This window comes from Syngnathus floridae, chromosome 2 (genome assembly GCF_059516105.1).
Source record: "Syngnathus floridae isolate MCC-2025c chromosome 2, RoL_Sflo_1.0, whole genome shotgun sequence".
In the NCBI taxonomy this organism is placed as follows: Eukaryota; Metazoa; Chordata; class Actinopteri; order Syngnathiformes; family Syngnathidae; genus Syngnathus; species Syngnathus floridae.
Window position 1 is genome coordinate 15,039,878 of NC_142414.1, and position 22,524 is coordinate 15,062,401.

Here is a 22,524-nt window from a genome sequence, read left to right on the forward strand (position 1 = left end):
TGTACCTAATGGAGTGTCCGTGTGATTCCCTCGTTAAGTGCAGGTGCGTGAAAACTTTTAGCTCCTTTTGAACGTGAAAGAAGCTAAAAGTTTTCACGCACCTGCGCATAACGAGGGTCACTTGGAAAACATGTTGGAACGCGGCCCCGAGGACTAGAGCTTGGCACCTGTGACCTTTGATCATGATATTTCCCTAATAAAGTGGCCTGCTATTAGGTACACTTGAAAATGGCGGTGTACCTAATGGAGTGTCCGTGTGATTCCCTCGTTAAGTACAGGTGCGTGAAAACTTTTAGCTCCTTTTGAACGTGAAAGAAGCTAAAAGTTTTCACGCACCTGCGCTTAACGAGGGTCACTTGGAAAACATGTTAGAACGCGGCACCGAGGGCTAGAGCTTGACACCTGCGACCTTTGACCATGATATTTCCCCAATAAAGTGGCCTGTTATTAGGTACACCTCATGGAAACTACAATAGGTACCGATTCTAAAGATTCAATTCACTTAACTGGAATGCACGTCACTAGTACAAAACAGTGCAGACGACCAAGGCTTGCCCAGTCGAAATAGCCGACTGGTTAGTGATGCTCCGTAAGAATTTGGTTCAATCCCAGGTGTGAGAATCTGTATAAATGGGTTTTATTGTGCAATTAACCCTTTATTTATTTTTTACCTCGTGTAGTGTACCTATTAAAGTGTCAATGAGGACCTAGTCACGGGCCACTTCATTAGTTTAAGTGAAAGTGAAAAGTGCCACACCCACCCTCACCTCCTAATTGGCTGGTTGATCTATGACGTCACACGGACACTCCATTAGGTACACCACCATTTTCAGGTGTACCTAATGTATTTTTTGTACGTGTCAAGAATGTGTATTTGACTACTTGCTCTTTATTTTGGGGGACACAACACACATTACACAACGTAAAACACATACATATTGTCATGTAAAGCAGTTAACCAAATGTCAGATTTTTGTTTTCATGCCCAAAAAAATAAAAACAAGGAATGAAACACAAGACAAGTTTTAACGTTTATTAAAATAATAATAGTAAAACAAGTAAATTTCAGACCAGCAATCTAATGTGAAATTGCAGTAGATATATTGGATAACAATATTTAGGGGTATATATGCATACAGGTTATTTAAAAACTACTATACGTGTTACAAAATCAAGATTACCCAAAGAGAAGCATAATCTCCCCGTTGTTGCATAACGGCGCATCCCTTCATGCAATAGTTAGCCGTTAGCTTGGAGAAAACGCGCATAAAAGAAGTGGTGTTTCAGTGAGTGGTTCTTTCTTTCCTTGGCAAATCGTAAATCTACATTGTGGCTTACGTAGTGCACGCCAGGAGGGAGACGCAACACGTTCACTGACTGATCCGTTGGTGCACGGGAAGGCAGTTGACCCATTAACTCGTTCGCGAACGAGAAAGTCAGGATTCGTTTCCCCACTGATCCGTTCTCGCGATGAACTGGAAATGCAAATCGCTCACTGACTGATTCGTTCACTCACAGATCCGTTCAGTCGGTGAACGGGAAATGCAATTCACGACTCGTTCGTGAACAGGAAGTTACGTCATATTCTTCTTCGTTTTGATTTACGGCGAGGTGGCACCAGCTTCAATGCGCATTACCGACACCTACTGGTTGAAGTCATATGAACTGAAAAACTCAACTTGCCTACTCTCACCTGGAAAAATAGATGCTCCTCTCCTCAGGCCTTTTCCCACTGCACTAAGCAAGGTGCAAGTTGACTTTGATACATCCATTGATTGTATATTTGTTGCCAAGGCACAAGAAACGAGTGACATGAGAGTAGGTCACCTTGAATTTAAAATTGTTACGTTCGATACCAGCGTCATGGTGATATCAGAAGCATCCAACTAGAGAGAAGCTAGCCAAATGATTTCAGAATGGTAACAGCATCAAAACAGGAAAAGCCTTCCTGTTACTTCCTGGTTGGCAGCTATGCAAGCATTATTAAATATGAGCAAGCTTGCACCAGAAAACTGAGTGAAAAACAAAGAAAATAAAGTGCAGTGTGAAAAGGGGTTTTATGTGTTTGAGCTGGAGAAATATACAGGATCTTTCCAAGCAGTGATAACGAGATGTTCTATGCAACGACGCCAGCCTAAAGCCCAAGTTTTCTGTCGGGTTAGCCTACAAAAAAAAAAGAAAAAAAATCCTTCACCTCACTAAACTGTCTTTCCCTGCATGTTGTTTTTTTCTCAATCTGCACATTTTCTACTATTATCTTCAAATGTGAATAGTGTATTTAAAAAAAAATCTCTGAATTGATTCGACAGGAATTTCACCTTTCGATGATATTTATGCTCAACCGTGAATTCCAAATACTGTTTTTTGTGGTTCAATTAATCAATCTCACACTATGTCTCTCTGGCTCACAGACACAATGAAAGGATTTACTGCTTCCTTCACCTATGTCACAGTTTTTCCACCGACACCCGTTTGTACCCGCTCGACCTGCCTGGTGGCTCAGGCCCCTCCCTGCTCTCGCCCTTTCAACCGACTAGATATTTCCTACTGTGATTGCGAGGAACTCCTGATTTCACTGGTTGTCTACCATTTTTTGCTTTCTATTCGCTTGTTGGACCATGAGTAATAAACTGTGGACAGAAGAGCAGTTCAACTGCCCCGTGTGTCTGGATCTCCCGAACGATCCGGTCACCATTCCCTGCGGGCACAGCTACTGCATGGCCTGTATTAAGGACTACTGGAGCAAGGATGATTCCAAGGGTATCTACAGCTGCCCCCAGTGCCGTCAGACTTTCTGTCCTCGGCCCTCGCTTTCCAGAAACACCATGCTGGCTGAAGCTGTGGAGCAGCTCCGCAGAGGAATCCCAAGATCTGAGGTCTCTAAAAGCATCAAATTAAAATCCCAAAAGCTTCTCCCCTCCTCGGTTGTGCAGTGCGACCTGTGCAAAGGAGAGCAGAAGGCAGCGGTCAAGACCTGCGTGGTGTGCATGAGTTCGTACTGCGAGAGCCACCTGAAGCCTCACCAGACCACCAAGGCCCTGAGAGAGCACGAGCTGATTGCGCCGACAGGGAACTTGACTGAGAAGATCTGCACTCAGCACAAGTACCTGCAGGAGTTCTTCTGTCGCCAATGCAAGGTGTTCATCTGTTGGCTGTGCACGAGCAACCTGCACAAAGGCCACGAGAGCGTGTCCACGAAGGCTGAACGCATGGACAAAGAGGTAAGACTGAACAACTTAAAAGAACAAACGCAAGATAAAGTTGTAATTTTATGACATGAATTTTTCTTCTCTCTAACAACACAAGTGTATTTCCAAAACACAACTTTATATAGATATATGATACCTTTCATTTTGGAAAAGACACCTTCATTTCCCTAAATGTACCTTTTATTCTCTGCAAAAATAGGAATTTATTCCTGCAATTGTATGCCTATTGTAGATACAATGTCAGATTTGTTTGATGATACATCAGCCATGTCAGCGCTGTCAGTTCGGTGGAGCTAAGGGAGGGTGCACTAACTGGTTTAGTATACTTGTTTTATTGGCATGCCCTTCCACATACCATTGGCAAACGATTTTCCAAACTGATGCCATAATTTAACAATTGTATGCAAGTCCTCAAGCTAAGGCTTCAGGATCTTATTTTGAGAATCATTGCATTAGACTAGAGACTCCTGGACTTTTGTATACTCAGCTGCCTGGTTTAGTACATTCCTAACACCATTCCTGTTCGTTCATTCATCATACTCCTCGACTACAGAAAGGGCTTTCTGAGATGCAGGCGGAAAATCAGAAGAAGCTCAAAGATAGACAGCAGGAGCTGAAGGACATGAAGAAGATGATGGACGGAATGAAGGTAGGATCTGAAAGAGTAATAGTGTTCCCGCTAGGAGGCAAGACTTTTTTCCAATGTTGTTTAACCCATCATCATCATCATCATCATCATCATCATCATCATCATCATCATCGGTTTTAAGTCCGCTTTCCAGACGCCGCTGGGTTGGACTGGGTTAACTGAGGTGTAAATTGACTTTCAGCCTCTAGATGGCAGCTAAATGTTGTGTTTAACACAAATTCAAAGAAATAGAGAGAAAACAGGCTGTATTTCAAAACCAACCTCACTCATGGAACACAAACGATTATTGACATATATTGTGAGAAAATAACTTTCCTATTTTGGGGGCAAACAAACAAACCAAAAACCATGACATTTATTTACTGTAACTAGAGGGATTGCGCAATAATTCTTTAATAATTACTTTCACTACATTTCAAAACTTTACTTAAATATAATTTTAATTTAATCTTTACTAAAGTATAGTTTTGTCTTTTCTTTATTTACTGGTCAATGTTCAAAATTTGCCTTATGCTGAGCAAAATATTTCTTTTATGTTGCGGTACTTTGTGTAAAAGTTAAAATTCCCCCAACATGACAGCATACTTGATGGGGCGTACTTACATGCTTCACGTACAGCGCTCTGCAGACCGCGTTCACACCGACTCAGAGAAGGTGCTGTTGGAGCTTCAGCACTCGGTGGAGAGACTCCAGGAACTGTTAGAAGAGTTGCTGGATGAGGTCGGCCGAGAGAAGATGGAGCAAGCCCAGGAGGTGACTGATAATCTGGAGACAGAGATCAAGGAGCTAAAGAGGAGGGAGACTCAGATGAAGGACCTAGCTCAATGCCAGGATCACATCTACTACCTGCAGGTATGAGGCGTACTTACTTCAGGGCCAAAATGGCATTCTCTGCTTACAAAAGGCCAAATTGATTTGGAGTTGCACAATTCCTTTCAGACGTATGACACCATGTGCAGTCCACTCGAGTCGGGAGACCTTCCAGCCGTGCAGGTCAACCTTGACGCTTCCTTTGAGCCTGTGCGGGAAGCCATCCTAGACCTAAGGGAGCGAGTGGAGGACATGTGCAACTTGGAGCTGGGCAATATCACCAAAAAAGGTTTGGATCAAACGCACATCTTATGGACAGGATTCAAAATTTTAAACTTTAAAAGGAAATGAAAATAGTCATTAACAGTTATCCATTTTTTTAAATGCATGTTTTTGGACTGTGTAAAGAAGCCAGCGTATCCGCAGATTTTTTTTTTTTTTAAACCATGTTTGTTTTCCCTATTTACAGTCAATGAGACAACGTTATTCACACTGGGTGCTGGTAAGAATGTAATTATTAAAAATAAAAGGATTGTACCTCTATAAAAGTCACATGGTGAGAGAACTAATCGTGTGTTTTTGTTGTCATGCAGCCAATCGTAATCAGAGAAGTGGCCTCCTAAAACGTGAGTTGTGTTCTGCATGTTAAAAACAACAACATCATTACAATGACCACAATCCGTTTTTTTCCACTCCAGTATTTTCAGCCCTTGGATCACGAAATGCGAATCCAAACAACCGTTCGACAGGTATGACCCTCATCCCTTTCTGTCCAAGTTCAAAGATCGTCATCATCCGAATTCACATAAAAAATACTCAAATGGCTCCACAGGGTCATCACCAAGTATCTCAGTTACGTCACGAAGTACTGACAGAAGAGGACTAATGGGTAATGCCATTCACCAAAGTGTTTGTGTGCTTCATGGTGTTCAAACCGGAAACAATCTTTCTTGCAGGCATTAGAGGTCAAGATGTGAGGAGCAGAGACACGTCACGAGGTGAGGGTTTTGTTCATTTGAAAATGTTAGGGAGAACAGCCAATGTGATGGATCATGCCTCCTTCCTGTTGCAGAGGTCGCGCAGAGGTCACCCAGGCCATGGGACAGAAGGGGCCGAGATGAAAGAGAGTCAAGTAGGTTTGAAAGTTTTATTCAAGAGCCTATTGTCTTTATTTGTTTTTTTGGTCCAATCACATTTCAGCCTCTATGCGTTGCTATGTCAATCTAATCTGCCCAGGTCCTACGTGCTTCGATACCATGCAGTCAAGAACAAGCCGATTGCTTTCAAACAAGGGTTAAGGTTTCAAACTAGGCTTAGGGTTATTGTTAGGGTTGGTGTCAGAGTTAGGGGTTAGGTGGGTAAGGGTTAACGCTCAGGTTTAGGAGTTTTAAGTTAGGGTTTAAAGTGACGAAATCATAATTAAGTAATTTTAAAAAAGTGCTGTTGAATAAATATTTTATTTGATGACTTTTGTTATCATTGTCAACAGCACGGGAGGCCAACCTCAGACCAAGCCCCAGACCCAGCCCGACTCCAAGCCGGAGAGGATCCCCGTCTCTGTGGAACAGGTCCAGTCAGAGTCAGGGTGTCCCTGCTACTCCGCCCACTCCCGCACCAGTGAGCCCGAACCCGACCCAGACGCTTGCTCCCGCGCCAGCATCCACCGGAGGTGCAAAATCATTTTGTTCTCTAATGGCATTATGATTTCTGTCAAAAGTCAAACCTGCTCAAATTTGACCCAAAAAGTACATCTTTTTTCTGTCTTGTCTGATCAGCTTTTAGTCGCATGTCATCAATCAGCAGCATTTTCCGGTCGCGTCGTGGCAACACACCTGTAGCGACCGCAGCGTTGGCAGGCACGTAACCTCAGACTTCACCTTTCATTGTTGTTGATGCAACCTTGACATCTAATCATGCAACGTTGCGCTCCTCTTTCACAGGGGGGCTGCCAACCGTGTCTGAAACACCAGTAGAAGGTAAAATACAGTCATATCTAGCCAGAATCCACTTTGATCACTTGAATGAGATCCCATCTGTTTTGTCATTACAGTTAACCCCGGTCTGTTCTTGGACTCACCCGCCCCCACTGCCAATAATCACACTCCTGCTTTCCCTGCGTGTGAGTGAAATGACACAGCAATCTGTCTGAAATGAGTTAGTAATTACATTATGAATTTATGTAGGTGGTGCTCAACTGGTTAACCCGCCCGCCACACATTGAATTCGGCCTTCAAGCTTCCTCTGTGGAGTTTGCAAGCTTGATTGAGCTTGTTTGTCATTCAGTGTGATTATTAGTGTGAATGGGTGTTTGTCTATTGGGGCTCTGCGATTGGCTGGGGTGTACCCCGCCTACTGGCCACAGTCAGCTGAAAAAGGCTGCAGCACACCCGAATAATAAGAATATTCTGCACATAGAAATTAATGATTGTACCACTAACTCCTAAAATTTGTTTAGCTAGATTGTGGCCACCATCATCTGGGCATTTTTTGCTGACATCTTTTATATTTTTCTGCCATCAGTAAGAGAAATTAGCCTTGCCAGCTTTCAGGCTCCAGAACCGAGGGCAAGGGAAGAGTTCCTGCAATGTAAGTCTCATTTGTACCTGGTAATAGAGCCACCACACATCATGCCTTTGCATGATATTGTACAAGTGGAGAAAAGTGTGGACATTTTCAGCACTAATTGGGATTTTTGCAGACTTGAAAATTTCTTTTAGAGGCCATTTGTATGACAATGTGGATGGACAATTAGCACTTTACGGACTGTGCAGACAACAAACCAGCAACTGAAAGTCAAGGACACTTTTTTTTTCCCTCTCTCTTGCGCTCGCTCTCTCTCTCCCGTAGATTCTGTGAACTTCACCCTTGATCCAAACAGCGCCCATCGTCGCCTGATTCTCTCCGAGGGCAACACAAAGGCAACCCTGCAAGGGGAAATGGCGGCCTATCTGGACACCCCCCAACGTTTTGACGGCTGGACCCAGGTCATGTGCGGGACCCCGGTGCACTCGCAACGTTCCTATTGGGAGGTGGAGTGGCGAGGCGGAGGCTCCTCCATGGGCGTGGCATACGCATCCCTGAGCAGGAAGGGCTCGGACGCCAGGGCGGGAATCGGCTACAACGCCCAGTCGTGGACACTGGAGCTTTCCGACACTTGCTGCTCAGCGCTGCACGACAACGAGAAGAGGGACATCCCGGTCACCTACTCCCCCCGTCTGGGAATCTTTGTGGATTTGTCCGATGGAACGCTAGCGTTCTACGGCGTGGCCGAGAGCCTGACGCACCTTCACACATTCCGGGCAAACTTTACCCAGCCCCTCTATGCAGTCTTTGGGGTGGGCAGCGGAGTCGGGGTGGGTTTGGATTTTGCACGTGGACAATTCAGCTCCACCTCTGACAGCATCAAGCTGTGTCCCATGTGAATGTCGATACCTAAGAATGTGTTTTATATCCTGTTGAGCAGGACAGGGGTGTCATTATTACACACCCCTGTATTTGAGTATTTTGTATAAAGTTATCGTTCAACACATACTGTATGTCAATTGATACTTATTTTCCACATTACATTCATCAGTATGAATCTTTCCATCAATTACATATGAACTTTTTTTTTTTTTTCGTCGCTTTATTGGAAAATGGGGGCAAATAATTAACAGCTGTTGCTTACAGAACCTTTAGCCAGGATTAGCTGTAGCCAAGTGACATCCAAGCACGATAAATCTTAGAGATAAACCTTCAGTCTTACAAACACACCAACATTTCATGTGGGTTAAAAAATGGCGAGGTAAAATACATGAAAGACATTACATTAAAAAAATAAAATAAATAAAAGAATGGCATGCTTTTGGTAATCTTCCAGATCTGAAGAAAAAAAAAAGGAGACCGCATAATATTCGTAGTCAAGGTGACTGGAATCTTTTTCATCGATAGGTGAGTGTAGGAAAAACAAACTTTAAATAGAAACAACATAGTGCAGTGACTCAGTGGAAGTCTGGACAGACTGAAAAAAACAACATGCAAATAATACACACAGAGTGGCGACAAGGCAAGAGAGCAACACTTCTGCTTTCTATATAAGGCCGCTTATAATTTAAAAACAATTTTGATTCACCACACACAATACCCAAGTTGCCTGGTCTGCTTCAGACCTTTAACCAGGTTCCATAAACATGCTGGGACCTGGATGCAAGAATGTCATGTAGGCATCCAAAAACGCTGGAGAGGGGACTTTCACCCATTGGGAAATGTTATACACGTGACGCCAGAGATCGGGAATGACTAAAATTAAGCTGGCAAAGGATCCTCTTCTCTTCTAAACGGCTTTACTGTCAATACACAGGGTGTCTCTAAAAAGTTCCACTATCATTTGGCAGTTTAATACAGTGATTGTAAATTGAGGTGTGTAGGCTCCCTCTTGTGGTACAACAGGGAAAAACGTCACTTTGAAACCAAATGTTATACCGGCTTACAATAATGTTTTATACATTTTAAGGAATAAAACCTCCTTGTTCGGCCCACTACTCTACTCCAGTAACAATATGAATTAAAAACGGTCATTAAGATAGCACATGGAGAACTAAGTATTTTATACGTGGTTAAAAAGTTTGGGCTAATAACAGACAATTCTCATGCAAATGAGACGTGTGTATTATTTCCCCCGACTTAAAGACAAAGAACGTTTTGTTTGTCTAGTGTATGTGTAGTTGCTCAGACAATCATATTTGAAATGGATATTTTCAGGGACACCCTCTACTAGAATTCCTAAATTTATATTGAGGCCACGATTGAAGAAGCCCTTGTAATCAGTCTGGACTCAAACATGAATGAACATACAGAAACTTTCATTTCTAAAAGTGTCACACCCTGAAACACCTTCTCTTTCACATCCGCAAAACCTTCTTTTCTCATGAAAGTTACGCCGCATCGATACACGGCGTCCCGATACTTAAGTCCAGGTGGTATATCGGGCCCCTTTACAAAACATCCAGAGCCTTTTGACAAGGTAACACAAACCCTATGAGAGCAAAACTAAGGCCTTAATAAATAGAATCATGTCCAAAAGGTAGCTGGTAATTAAAAACTCAGTTCAAATCTGTTGTGCTTTAAAATCAAGTCCAAAAAAGAGGGTGGGGGGGGAGGGGGGGGTTAAAATCAGGCAACTTAAGGTGGATTATAAGGGAAATGATGCGCTTTAGGATTCACCAGAACGTGGTGGGGTATTCAAGGTGGCTTTTGTGCATCTTTGTTTGAGATTTCCCCAAGCTGGTGGTGGGAGCGCCAGGGAAGTGGGGTGAGGGGGAGGCAAGGGCTGACCTGTCGGCTTTCCCGCCCGTGCGCCGATCATCGCCGGAAGGCTCTGGTTGCGCCTCAGACCATCCAAGAGGCTCCCGCCACCCGCCGACACGAAGGTGGCGGACGCCGGGGGTACCTTGCTAAATCCCATCTGACGCAGCCTCTCCAGAAGGCTGACATTAAGTGGGGATGGCCCACGGGCGGAGTTCTCTCGAGAGGGGCTGGGTAGGTCAGGATGCGGGGAGCGGCCAAGGTTCAAGCCGTAAACATCTCGCAGGAACAATTCCGCCGGCCTTGATGCCAGGAAATTGTCAGCCGAGCGCTGGTGGCACTCGGATCCGGGTGAGTGCAACGGCGAGTTGGGGGGTGTGCCCGGGAGAAGGCGGAGGAGTGGCTTGGGGGGCGTGGATCTGGCACATGATGGGGGGGTTTCTGTGGAGACTTGTGCAGAGATGCCTTTCTCCAGGACCAACTTGGCCAAACCGCTGGCGGCCACAGGGGGACGCCGGGTGGGAAAGAAGTCTCCCAGGCTGAGTCGGCAAGGGGTCAGGGGGGTACTGGGTCCCGTCCTCATGGAGCTGGGCGTGTTGCCATTGACAGAGGACTGTGAACTACACAGTAAAAAAACAACAACCTTATAGGCCATTTCAGTGTTGCATCATTTGATAAACATTCAAATGTTCCTCTTTAGGAGATGATGGTCTTATTATGATTATTTAACTAAGGATGTTCCTCTTTAGGAGATGATGGTCTTATTATGATTATTTAACTAAGGTGCTTTGATAGCTTGGGCTGAGTTTGGTTCCCAGTCTATCCCTTTAGAAGTGGCTACTACGCAAGCAGCCAGTCTTCTATGTTCAGTGACATCCATTAAATGTAATAAACTGCCTGTCCTAATGTTTCATCAAGCAATTGGACAAAAAATATTTCTACACAGAGTGGTGCGTAACCTCAGTTTGTTTGGAAAAATGATCTGTTCAAAACATCAAGGAAGAGATTTTGGGTCTGCCTTTGAAAAGTATCATTAGATTTATGAAATAAAATACTGTACATGGAAAAGGAAGACTGACCTTGCAGTGACTTGTGTGACATCACAAGGGTGTAGGATGCGGCAGGTGGTGAAAGTGTAGGTGGAGAAAGTGGAGCTCTGACACTTGACTGGATTTCGGACTGTACACAAACAAAACTGAGATGAAATCTTGACTGCTGGGGTTGATTCTGTAAACCAGCTGGCCATGCATTCACATTGTCAAAAGTCTTGTAAAACGTTTTGCATTCATTTATCTTCTTGAAATTGGCTGATTACATAAACAGTGAAGCACCATTATTCATCGGTTATGTGGACCTGGCCAACGAGTGAATGATTCTATAAAATGTAGGAATAAAAACACATATTTGTAAAATAAATATATGATGATCGATCTGCATGATGATGTTTACCTGAGACAGATGCGCTGGATTGGACGGTCGTTGTGGAAACATTCGGAGCAGACTGAGACGATGTGTAGGATGTCTCGGCGACTGCGGTGGCGGACGGCGGCCGGGATGGTGAGAGAGGAGCGGCAGGAAGGGGCGGGTTCGAAAGCTTTCTATCTTTCTTCTCCTCTGGTGTAGATGAGCAGCGCACTTTGAAGACAATACCACCTTCTTCCTCATCTTCCTCTTTACCCCGCTCGGTTGCGCCTTTCTCCATGACGCCAGCCTCCTCGTCTCGATGTCCTTCACCGGCCTCATCTTCCTCCATGTCATTCAAGCGGTAAATGGCATCCTGGGCAAGCGGCCGGAAACCCTTGGTGACGACGCCAGGGTGAGGGTCCAGGATGGTGGCCAAGTGAGGTTTGGCAAGCTGCTGCCAATGATGGAGTGTCAGTGAGCCTTCCATGGGCTTGACAATCTGAAGCTTCTCTGGCAGGAAGGTCCTGAAGACGCTGGAGCCTATAGAGATGTCCGACAGATTGGAAAAGGAGGAGAACACACTGCCCATTGGTGAGCTGCAGCCGCTTCCTGCATCGTGAGCCTCCGCCCCAGCCAGGCCTTGCAGCTTTTTCTCCCGTTCCGCCTTGAAGAACTGGTGCTCCGACAAGAAGTTCTGCCGTCGAAGCGACAGGCGGTGCAGTGCTTTCGTGAGGTCATTCCCACCAGGGTAGCCCGGTTGGCCCGTTGGCACTTCATCGCTTCAAACACGAAAGCAAAATCAATCAAAATCCATCTTGCTTGATTTGATCGACTTGAGTCTTACCCTTGAGAAGAAGTGAAGGGCTGTGCGGTCATCACCAAAGAGTTGCGTCCAGAACCGGGAATTGGCGGGGTTGCCGAATGGGGCCGGGATGTTGAAGCATTGATGGAGCGCACTGTCTGGAAGACTCGCTTCTGAGAAATCCTGGAGTGGAAAGTCCATTGGTAATGACTAAGGTTAGCATTGACACCATCACGCTGTTATCGTGAGCTCACTTGTGGTTTGCTATTACAGCATATTGAATATTTTTTTAACTTAAGCAAAACCACGTTTCAGATACAATTTCTGAAGGAATTACTACTACCCACTCAAATGTGGAATATTTTGGACCACAGTGGCCATCATACCTTTGGTCCTGACATGCACTTTCTTCTTCAACACACAGTTCTCTCCTCATGGTGCCTTCAATCTCTGCAGCCAGCGAATCCTGCACATGCACAACCTCATGAGCATAATGTTAATGAGAACCGCATGTTCTTCGACAACATGCCCTCTCACCATCGGGTAGAGGCCATAGGAGAGATGCCGTCGCATCCCAGAAGGGGGAGTGTTTTTGTTGCGAAGCTCCCTGATCTCCTCCTGGGACTCGTGGAGCATTTCGACACACTCGGCGTTCCTCTCGGCCAGCTCGTTCAACTACGTCGGCATAAAATTTCAATTTGCCGCTCAATGAAAAGATCTTCAAAAAGGTGTCTGTGCCTTTGTGTGACACGGTGCCTACCTCTGCCGTGAGTTGTCTCTGGGCCTCCTTGGAAGCCTGTAAGTGGATCCTCAGCTCCTCTTTCTCCAAAGCCAGCTTAATGATAATAGTGACAATGTTAGGGACTTCTGGTTGAGCTAGCAAAGCAACAGTGTGCATTAGAGCTGAACAAATGATCAAATTGAAACCGGGTTCCTTACCTCCTTCACGCGATGTTGCAGCTCAACAATTTGCGAGAGCAACTGAGCAATTTCTTCCTGGTGTCTGACCAGCTCCTCGTTCTTCTGGGACAGTTCGTCAGTCATAGACACCATCTGGCTGTTGGACTGACCTGAGGTGAGTGAGCACACAACACAGGAACTGAAACGCCACTGTTGTCTTCACAATGTCATATTGTGACTTTTATTTTGATGATGGGTGGTTAATTACCAACGAGCAATGAAAAACAGTTTTCCAAAATAAGATTAAATTATAAGATTAAAAAACAAGATATGAGTGAGTAAATAAATAAATAAAATATCTATAATAAAACCTTGTTTGTAAAATAAGTTTTGAAAATGACCTTTTCAAAAATGTGTTAAAATGGACATGACCGAATTTATTTTTAGTTGACGATCAATTTTATTTTTCTGAAAATGGGAACAATCCACTTGTTAAGAGAAATAATGGTAGCAATTTTAGCAGATATTTATAGTACTGAGTGGGAGAAACTCATGGTAACAGAAAAAAAAAAAAATCACTTGCTTGGCTACAGTTCAACTCAGTGGGTAGAATGTTTTGATTTTTCAATGTTCATTCATTTTTTCAAAGCCACTATTAATTTCTATAATATCCCCCAAAAAGTTCTATCACATCAAGGTGACTCACGGAGCTCCTTGACACAGTCGCTCACAAGTTTTTGTTCCTTCTCCTCATAGGTGATGGTGTCCCTCTTCAGCTGGCAGGCCTAGGATATGTTGCAATGTTAATGCTTGCCCAACTCCACATGAACACTCAAGTCCTGATTTGCCACCAACCTCAGACCTCAGAGCCAAGTTCTCCTCCTCGAGCTCCTGCAGCTTACATTGCATCGACTCCAGCTGGCTGAGCGCGGCAGCGGCATTTCCACTGGCTAACTGAGGCTGCTTCGGCGGGGTCGATACGCTGGAGTCTGCCTCGCACTCCTCCGAGGCATTGGCCACCATGCGCAGCAACTCGTCCTTCTTACCGAGCTCATGCTGCAGCTGGTGAACCTGGTCATGGAGCAAAGTTAGTGAGTGACTTCACATTGTGTTGTTTTGAAATACAAGGATATCAAAATGAACTTTTTACTGAATCTGCTGAAGCATTTAACTTCAAGCTACCTGGTCCAGGGTCTGTGCTAGCTGCTCCTCCACAGCTTCATTACGCTCTTGTAGCAGGTGGTTCCTCTGCAGAAGAGACTGCCCGATCCGAGCCGCCAGCTCCAGGTCTCTGTCGCGCTGGACAGTGATAACAAAAGACACAGGATCAAGGGAATGATCCGATGCGGACGTGCGTGGGAATCAAAACGATGCCAACCTCAGCCAGTAGGTGAGTGACCACTTCGATGTCATTGTACGTCTTGGTCATCTGCTCCGCACGATCAGAACTGAGGACTGACAATACATTGGGATCATTTGGAGGAACATCTCAACAAATGGCACTGGCATAGTATCATGTAGCAAAGTGCATGCATTATGTATGCATTCAGAACATCTGACAAGAACTAACAGACACACTTGTGTAACATGTCAGCTCTTAAGAAAAGTTTGACCACAAGCAACATAAATTAGCTTGTTGCCAAAAAAATGATATCCATTGTCGACTTCACTGATATTTGGTCCCATATCCATTCTCTATACGGTGTATTTGGTCAAATTGGACTGTACACACCCAATGTTTTAAGTTACTGATAAACAGCGATAACGTTTCACAGAATTACTTTGCTTGCTAGAACATGCCCATGTACGTGTAGAGTAGTTGCTGGTGGTCATCTTGTGACACGTTACACAGAACGATTACAGCACCAGACTGATTTGACAACTTTTGAAAACAAAATTGAGAAGCACGTGAAAAGCAGATGTGAAAGCCACACCAAAGTCCCCTACTACACCTCACGCTAACGCTAATCAAGTCGGTCCAGAAAGATACCTTGGGAGAAGTTGTGGGAGGCAGATTGGGAGTTAGAGGGGTTGTCCAAAGAGAGATATGCTAGTGAGAAAGAGAAAAAAGAAGGGGATAAAAAAAGAGCAGAATGCTAAAAACATTGAAGCAGAGCAAAGAGGAAATGCAGAGGGGAAGCGGAAACTTCATAAATCCAGTTAACATGTTAGTGCTACGCGTCGATCTACATCGAGCACCTGAGTGTGCGTCACCAGCTGTGCGCCGTGCTGCCTTTTACCTGTTTGAAAACAAGATGCAAATCTATTCAATGGGCCAGGATACCAATAGAGCATCTTATTGAACATGTGTGCTTCATATTCATTTGGAGAACGATATATCTCCAAAGTACAGCGAGGCGTTTTTCAAGCAAAGCAGATGGTGCTGTAATCCAAGGTGAACTCTGACCTATGGACGAAAACACTGAACCGCAACCTAGCTCAGTGCAAAAACAATCTGACTTACATATGATTACATTCCTTCTCCTATCAAATATTTGAAAGAATCAAGCTTTTTACAGATTATCCTAATGATTAATTGACAAATTGATAAAAAATTATTTTGCATTTTTAAACATGACAATGTGCATGTTGGGGTGCAGGTAATTTTTTTTTTTGGGTCTACTTGGGAGTAGCCATCTTCCTGTTCTGATGTAGTATCTGTGACTTTGAGTGTGTATGGTTTTAAAAGGCAGTTTGTGTATGAGCGACTACTGTAACATTAGTCCATGTAGCAAAATTATCCTTGGGAAACTTTTGCTTTGATTTTTTTCAAAGTAGTTTAATTATTGTTGCAGCCCTACATGCTACAGTGATCATTAACCCAATCTGCAGCTGTAAAAGTGGATAATGTCAAAGCCAACATGTGACACCCATGTGCAGACGGAGTCAGATCCGGTGTAATTCCCGTGATTGGAATTAAAGGGGATGTACATTAAGTGAAACGAGAACCCTCACGTGTCCAGTGGAGTGGACACAAACACACACATGCACACAAATCTCTAATATAGTGTTTAAAGCAGGATCTATTTTTAGCTGCATCTGCCTGCTGGGGTTACGCAGAAATACAGTAAGGACAGTTCACGCAACATTTTTTAAGCGTGTACACACACAGCACAACTGTGACTATATGTTCTTAAAAAGTCAAATACTTTACATTTTTGTTGGATTTCTTTTTGAATTATAGAACGGATTAATGCCATTTATTTTCATATCAGTGGGCAAAGATGATTTCACATATGATTGTTTTGTATAAGTGCTTGTTTTGCGCATTCATTTCTATCTGACGCGAAATGATTTTAGAATGCAAACACGCTTACCCATGTAGCGGAAAGTCTCCTCCGCCAGCATGGGGGAGATTGCGGTGTGCTGGGCGGGGCCTTCATCTGGAGAGCAGCTCGGGGAAAGCACCCAGTCCTGGCTGTCTGACAAGTAGAACGACCCCGATTCCACCGAACAGGAACCCACTGAGCTGGAGCCGTGGTTCCTGCTGCTGCTCCCCAGGCCCTCGTCTGTGTGTTACAAGACATGACGTCAGGATATGATGTCATCAATAGTAACTTGGTGCTCCAGACCCGTAGATGGAGGTGAATGATACAAAATTCTACCACATGCGCACCTGTCTCGGTGCTGGACTCCTTCTTCTCCACGGCTCGCGGTTTGACTTCAAACATGTTAGGAAGAGGAGGGTGGTGCGAGGTCACATCACATCCTGACCCAAGAGTGATGGATGATGGCCTCACACCGTTATCTGCAGAAAGAGTTATTGTTACTTCTAACATGAAATCAAATGAAACATGAAATTACAACTGAAGTGATATTTTGTTGAAAAGAAAGATGCCCTTCCTGAAGAATACGTGCAAAGCAACATTGACCTTGTGGCCAGACACACGCACATGAACACGTGTCTGTGCGCGCATGAGCGAGACAGAGAGACAGTGAGAGATTGCAAATCCTTGGGAAAAGCCTTTCCCCGGCTTACATAAGCGAAGGGTGCCTGAAAGTGTTTGGCAGATTGATGTGACGCATACTACAAATGCTGCAGCCATGTTTTGAAGGACTATACTGTTGTGACCCATCGATTACATCTGTCAATCTGACTGACTAATGAATAGCTGCACGAACAAGAAACCTCAGGGCACATTAGTTTGGGCGCTATCTGTAGACCAGGGGTCACCATCATGTTGCCCATGGGAACCGGGTTGCTGCCAAGGACACGAGTAACCTACAGGTCTAAAAAGACATCATCAATGATGGGATGTTGTAAATTCCTAGGAATGTTGAAATGGAGATGTTGTAAATTTCTAGGAATGTTGAAACTGGAAACACTTGCAGAAGCTTGGCTGTTTCATTATTTGATTTGGTGATATGATTGAAAAATCAGTAACATGATCATGTCTTCACAAAAATAAATACCATTATTAGCAATACCATAAAGCTAAAGGTCATTTGAGCAACTTTAGTCCAGCAAACAATATTGAGCTTTCTTCTTGTCCCGTTTAAGAGCTAGTGATGATGTTTGGCGATCGAGTGTCTTAGTCATCCTATGAGTCACATTCAAATAGACATTTGCTTGAATTGCAGCCATTTCCATATGATTTTTACGATATTTGCAATTTGGGCTGTAATCAAAACCAACATTTCTCCTTGGGCTGGAGTTTCTTATGGGGGTTTAATGAAGTATCTATTTGAATTTGCGTAGGAGGCGGAACTTAGGGAACGCACAATCAAGTCGTCTCAGAAATAACAAAAACTCATTTACTTCACTCTAATTAATAGATAATAATAATAACAATAGAATAATTGGACCAGTGTGGCGCAAACAGCCTAACAGGTGACCATGAATGTCAAATACGATACTAAACTGTTAAACACAATGATGCTAGCCCTCCGTTAGCCACTGTCACCGCTAACACATTGCGATTCTTTACCAATGTTACAGTTGGGTGAGTTGATGGATACTAAACTGTTTATCTCCCTTCAAACATATGCATTCGTCGTTTTTATGCATTAGAAATCGTTTTTGGATGGGCGATGATGACCGATTCATTTGCACGCACAAAAATAAGTCATAACTAAAAATAATAAGTCCATACTCGATCTGTAATATATGATTTAAACGCGGCCTTACCCTTTGTCGATATGATTCTGCGACATGAGGAATGACGGGTATCAAGAGATTGCCAGGAACGTCGCTCTCGACAAGAAATGCCAAACACCAAGAGAGGAAGTGGGGGAGGAGCGGAGCATGCGACACTAAACTGCGACGGCGCATAACATGATGTCATCACTCCGCGACGGTCATCTGTGTTAAATTACAAGTATTGCGCAATATACCCCCATTCGTGCTAAAAATGTTGAGCGTATATAACTTGATCATGACATGATTGATGTAGTTTGAAAATGTGTTCGTAAAAACACATGTTCTACGTTTGACGTAAATACGACTGCTGTGAGGACAAGGTAAGGGATTTTTTTATATTGCTCTACGATACCTTACACGGTTTTAAAGCAGTAGGTGGTTTAGGAAAATGCATTCATGATAAGGCATCCTAAAAACTGGATAGTTTCGTCCGATAACAAAAAATCGTGCAACAAAGAAGTTAAACAAAGTTCAGCGAATGGTATTGTTATTTTTTCTGTGTGTCAAGGGTTGTATTATCCCATGTGATCCCAAATTGATCCTTCAGAGCTACAGACTTGAATGTAGCAGTTTTACCGAGCTACAGAGTTGACCATCTTGGCGGGTTCCTCCAGGTCAGCTGATACATTCAGGTAAGCTGATCCCTTCAAGATACTCAAGTAGAGTGATAGCTGAGAAGCTGGATGCCTGCTGCCTGCTTAACTTAACAGTGTGTGTCTACAACCGTCTTCTGCAGCTCTGGGGTGGACAAATGCCAAAAGCTGTGATTTGAGTGGCACCTCAAAGACTCATGTCTTTCTTGGTAAGACTTGAGATGGCTGCATCCATTTGGCCCAATCACTGCCTCCTTGTTCACACTCCACCGGTGCGGGATGTCTCACCTGTGTTTGCCTTCCTGTTCCTCGTTCACCAGGACTGCTCCTGCATCTCCCACACTCAGGTCCAGCCCATGGACATAGAGGAGTGCTATGAGGACACCAGTCAGCATCTCTTGGTCAGTAGCTCTGGACAGACAGAGACGCTTGATGTACGTTAAGACTTGTTCACCTCTGAACTGTGGTGGTCCTTTACTGCAGGGCTCAGGGAGCACCCCTCAAAATGTGACAGTGGGATGCAGCGATGACATCGCAGCATTGTCGGCGGACCCTGCCCATTACCAGTTCCTCGTTGAGCTGGGTGAGAGAAGTGGCGCTCAGTTCAAAATGCGATCACGACTATGACAAGTTAGACAGACGTTGTTGATAGTGAATGTCGTAACGTGTTGAAATCACGTCAAAGTTGTGATGCGTTGGTCGTGTATGTGACAGGGTGGGGCTTCAACAACTTGAGCCAGGTCCACATGGCGCGCCACACTCCAACCGGGCAACTGGTGGCCATCAAACAAACAAACCTGGATGAGTGCACAGAGGAAGAGCTGCTACTGCTCCTGGTGAGACCACATTAGACTTTGGGTGATCGTTTTTTGATCCCAGTGAAAATTTGACATTCTTAATGTTGGATTTACCCTTCCGTCCCCCTAGAATGAGGTTTTCCTGTCCAGGCGGATCCGTCACCAAAACCTACTGACCTTCCGACTCGTCTTCAGTTCTTGCTGCCAACTGTGGGTTCTCACGCCGCTCATGGCCTACGGTCAGTCAGTCCTGATCCAAAAGCCCCCAGTTGAGACATCTGTGCGTTGAACTTGTCTATCCTGACTTGTGGCTCACAGGCTCCGCACACTTTCTAATGAGAACATATTTCCCCGACGGAATGAGCGAGTCCTTAATAGCGTATCTGCTGTATGGTGTGTTGCAAGCCTTGGAGTATCTGCATCGCATGGGCTACGTCCACAGGTACTTTTCGATGAAAGGTTAAGTTAGCGTAATCTATCCAGTAAAACCACATGAAAAGAAAATCAAAAGTTGACATGCTGCTCTTCATTGTTAACATCAGGGGTGTGAAGGCCAGTCACATCCTGTTGTCAGAAGAAGGCCGCGTCTACCTGTCGGGACTGCACGGCGTTTACAGCATGATGCGTGAAGGCAAGAGGATGAGGGTGGTATTCGACATGCCCCACCACAGTCCCGCCCTGCTGCCTTGGCTAAGCCCCGAACTGCTGCAACAGGTCAGTTCTCGCCGTACCCCATGACGGGTGCACCCTTGTTTATTCCCCGTTGCCATGTCTCTTGGTAGGATCTCCGTGGTTATGGAGTCAAGTCTGATATCTACAGTTTGGGAATTGCCGCCTGTGAGTTGGTGAGTGGTAAGGTGCCTTTCCAGGACATGGCACCAACTCAGGTAAACAGCGATGACAAAAGTATTTAAAAAGTCCCTGTAAAGTGAAAATTCTAAATTTGACAAAACAACACAACAGGGTCCCTAATCCTAAATGTTTGAGGGAAAGCGTGAAAAGAGCTGTCTAGTCTAATGTTCGGCAATGTGTTGCCTTTAGACTCTGCTCCTGAAGCTACGCGGTCTGCACCGCTGCCTGCCCAACACCCCTCTCTTCCCACTCGGCGAGCTGGGCGGGTTGAAGGCGTCTCGGTCCGGGGTAGACTCCGGCATGGGAGAGAGCGCAGCCACCGGAAGCGCGACTCACAGCACCGGCGCCCCTCCGCCCGCCACGGAAGGACCTCGAAGTCCTGGACAGAAAAATCACTCTGTTACTTTGCATAATTTGGTGCAACTGTGCCTGCAGCAGCAGCCTGAGTGCAGGTCTTTCCCATCGATCGAAAATCAATGGTGGAGTCCGTCACCTTGCCTTAATTTATTATTTTGTGCCCATTTCAGACCATCAGCTTCTGCCCTCATGGCCCACACCTTCTTCAAACAGGTGGGTTTCTTTTTTCCTCAATATGGTGATGTCATAGCCAATTCATTTTTGTTTTGTAACAAACACAATTATCACATGAATCTGTATTGCAGTAAGCAGCATCAAATGTCTTTGCGTAAATGTTTTGGTCTAAGCTCAGAACATGTGTTTGTACAGGTGAAGAAGCATACCAGAGACTCGTTCCTCAGCCTTGTGTACCCAGCCGTGCCGCTCACAAGCTCCCAAGTGGCGCTCTTATCCTGCTGTCCTCCCACCCCATCCTGCCACGCTCAAACTGCAAGCACGGGCGTCTGTCCTGAGGCCACCTGGGATTTCTCATAAACAAACTTGTGTAGTTTGAAAAGACCCGCTCATCTGCTGTGTTAAAAGAACCGAAAAGATACTGTTTGTTACATCCTCCATACTGTATCTAAGAAATAGTTCTTTTGTTGTGAAAGCAGTGAGATGCTGTTGATGTCACTGAAACACTGAACTCCTGTTCAAATGCCTTTTTTTTCTTTTTTTTTTTTTTTTTTTTACTTAAGTTGTAGAGGTTATAGGTCAGATATAATGGTGGAAAACGTTGCCTTATCGTGGTCTTATTTTTTTTTTTTTATATTGCAAAAACCAAGCATTTGAACATGGATCTGTAGACTTTTTATATCCATAATGAAAGCTCTCCCCTGCCGGATAAAACTTCAAAAGAGAATTGAACAAATGAAAGGGAATCAACCATCCTATTTAATACCAGTCGACTCGACGGCTCCTCCCTAATATCCTCCATGTTTTATCTTTTAAAATCACTCAGCGATCACAGGAAATTCAAATTCAGAATTGTTGAAGTGATTAAAAGATGGAGGTGTCCTACCTCGTTTCGAGTAATTTCAACAAAAGGTGCCGTGTATAAAAATGGAGGAAAAAAAACGCATCCCGCCCGCTCAATGGAAGTGACCTCTATGTTGTGTGCAATATTTATGACAAGTAGATAAGCGACAAGCACCATTTTCTGCCCTGATCAGCAGCCAAAGAAGAAGTGTGGCAGTGAGTGAGCAACGAAGCTCGACTGGCTTCACACGGAGACCTCTGTGTAACTGTGACTAAGTGCACTGTGATGTTAACTACATATCAAAGATAAGTTAGCCAAATAGACGTATTAAACCAATATGCAAGTAGGTTTGGTTTTTGTGCGTTGTGTCTTAGCTATTTACTGTTTGGTGTCAAATATGGAAAGAAGAAGCAACAGTGTGGAAGATGAGAAGCATTGCGTTCAATGCAAGTGTAAATACAAATCTACAGTAAATAACTCAAAAATCAAAGCGTTAATCTTGTCTTTCATTCCAAGGACTATTGGACCACTGAAAATATTCTCATTTCAAAAACTGGACAGAAAGTGACAAGTCTGTGATGTGCTTTTGTTTCATTCTCAGATTTACACAATTTATCGATCCTTTGAGATTGATGGTCTCATTATTTTCGCTAAAGGCTCTATATTATATATTAATTCTATTAATTCTATCATATTATACAAAATGTTTC

The 22,524-nt window shown here is 44.3% G+C and overlaps 3 protein-coding genes across 6 annotated transcripts; 2 read left to right on the top strand and 1 right to left on the bottom strand.

The window, feature by feature from the left end:
- Positions 1-2,515: 2,515 nt before the first annotated feature.
- trim25l (tripartite motif containing 25, like) lies at positions 2,516-8,197 on the top strand. The gene is made up of 16 exons (XM_088400152.1): positions 2,516-3,221; positions 3,763-3,858; positions 4,477-4,710; positions 4,798-4,957; positions 5,138-5,170; positions 5,262-5,294; positions 5,367-5,417; positions 5,501-5,557; positions 5,625-5,666; positions 5,741-5,800; positions 6,158-6,337; positions 6,444-6,524; positions 6,609-6,644; positions 6,719-6,787; positions 7,189-7,254; positions 7,516-8,197. The coding sequence occupies exons 1-16, from the start codon at positions 2,619-2,621 to the stop codon at positions 8,088-8,090; spliced, it is 2,376 nt and encodes a 791-aa protein (XP_088256278.1). The 5' UTR covers positions 2,516-2,618; the 3' UTR covers positions 8,091-8,197.
- Positions 8,198-8,255: 58 nt separating this feature from the next.
- On the bottom strand, positions 8,256-18,345 carry trak2 (trafficking protein, kinesin binding 2). 3 transcript variants are annotated; one of them, XM_088400129.1, is made up of 16 exons: positions 18,186-18,345; positions 16,674-16,805; positions 16,375-16,566; positions 15,048-15,107; positions 14,436-14,512; positions 14,240-14,356; positions 13,913-14,128; positions 13,764-13,842; positions 13,097-13,227; positions 12,918-12,992; positions 12,695-12,832; positions 12,544-12,623; positions 12,200-12,340; positions 11,401-12,134; positions 11,031-11,130; positions 8,256-10,571 (listed from the first exon to the last, which is right to left on the bottom strand). In XM_088400129.1, exons 1-16 carry the CDS (start codon positions 18,340-18,342, stop codon positions 9,860-9,862), a joined length of 3,141 nt encoding a protein of 1,046 aa, XP_088256255.1. In that variant the 5' UTR covers positions 18,343-18,345; the 3' UTR covers positions 8,256-9,859. The 3 variants fall into 3 exon arrangements, with proteins under 3 accessions (XP_088256255.1, XP_088256261.1, XP_088256268.1); XM_088400135.1 differs by lacking the exon at positions 15,048-15,107 and having other exon boundaries at positions 8,257-10,571; XM_088400142.1 differs by lacking the exons at positions 15,048-15,107; positions 16,674-16,805; positions 18,186-18,345 and adding an exon at positions 15,257-15,297 and having other exon boundaries at positions 8,257-10,571; positions 16,375-16,474.
- Positions 18,324-22,304, top strand: stradb (STE20 related adaptor beta). 2 transcript variants are annotated; one of them, XM_088400164.1, is made up of 13 exons: positions 18,324-18,517; positions 18,706-18,829; positions 18,934-18,999; positions 19,111-19,191; positions 19,274-19,373; positions 19,505-19,626; positions 19,718-19,826; positions 19,906-20,029; positions 20,130-20,301; positions 20,370-20,474; positions 20,629-20,891; positions 20,967-21,009; positions 21,166-22,304. In XM_088400164.1, exons 3-13 carry the CDS (start codon positions 18,988-18,990, stop codon positions 21,328-21,330), a joined length of 1,296 nt encoding a protein of 431 aa, XP_088256290.1. In that variant the 5' UTR covers positions 18,324-18,517; positions 18,706-18,829; positions 18,934-18,987; the 3' UTR covers positions 21,331-22,304. The 2 variants fall into 2 exon arrangements, with proteins under 2 accessions (XP_088256290.1, XP_088256298.1); XM_088400172.1 differs by having other exon boundaries at positions 18,745-18,829.
- The last annotated feature ends 220 nt before the right edge of the window (positions 22,305-22,524 follow it).

Coding starts and splice junctions, on each gene's coding strand:
- trim25l (XM_088400152.1), top strand. CDS start 2,619: ATGAGTAATAAACTGTGGACAGAAGAGCAGTTCAACTGCCCCGTGTGT. Junction 3,859..4,476: donor AGATGATGGACGGAATGAAG/GTAGGATCTGAA, acceptor CTTCACGTACAG/CGCTCTGCAGACCGCGTTCA. Junction 5,801..6,157: donor CCGAGATGAAAGAGAGTCAA/GTAGGTTTGAAA, acceptor CATTGTCAACAG/CACGGGAGGCCAACCTCAGA.
- trak2 (XM_088400129.1), bottom strand. CDS start 18,342: ATGACATCATGTTATGCGCCGTCGCAGTTTAGTGTCGCATGCTCCGCT. Junction 15,108..16,374: donor GGAGACTTTCCGCTACATGG/GTAAGCGTGTTT, acceptor CTTTCTCACTAG/CATATCTCTCTTTGGACAAC. Junction 13,843..13,912: donor ACTTGGCTCTGAGGTCTGAG/GTTGGTGGCAAA, acceptor AACATATCCTAG/GCCTGCCAGCTGAAGAGGGA.
- stradb (XM_088400164.1), top strand. Junction 19,374..19,504: donor CCAGTTCCTCGTTGAGCTGG/GTGAGAGAAGTG, acceptor TGTATGTGACAG/GGTGGGGCTTCAACAACTTG. Junction 19,827..19,905: donor CACGCCGCTCATGGCCTACG/GTCAGTCAGTCC, acceptor TGTGGCTCACAG/GCTCCGCACACTTTCTAATG.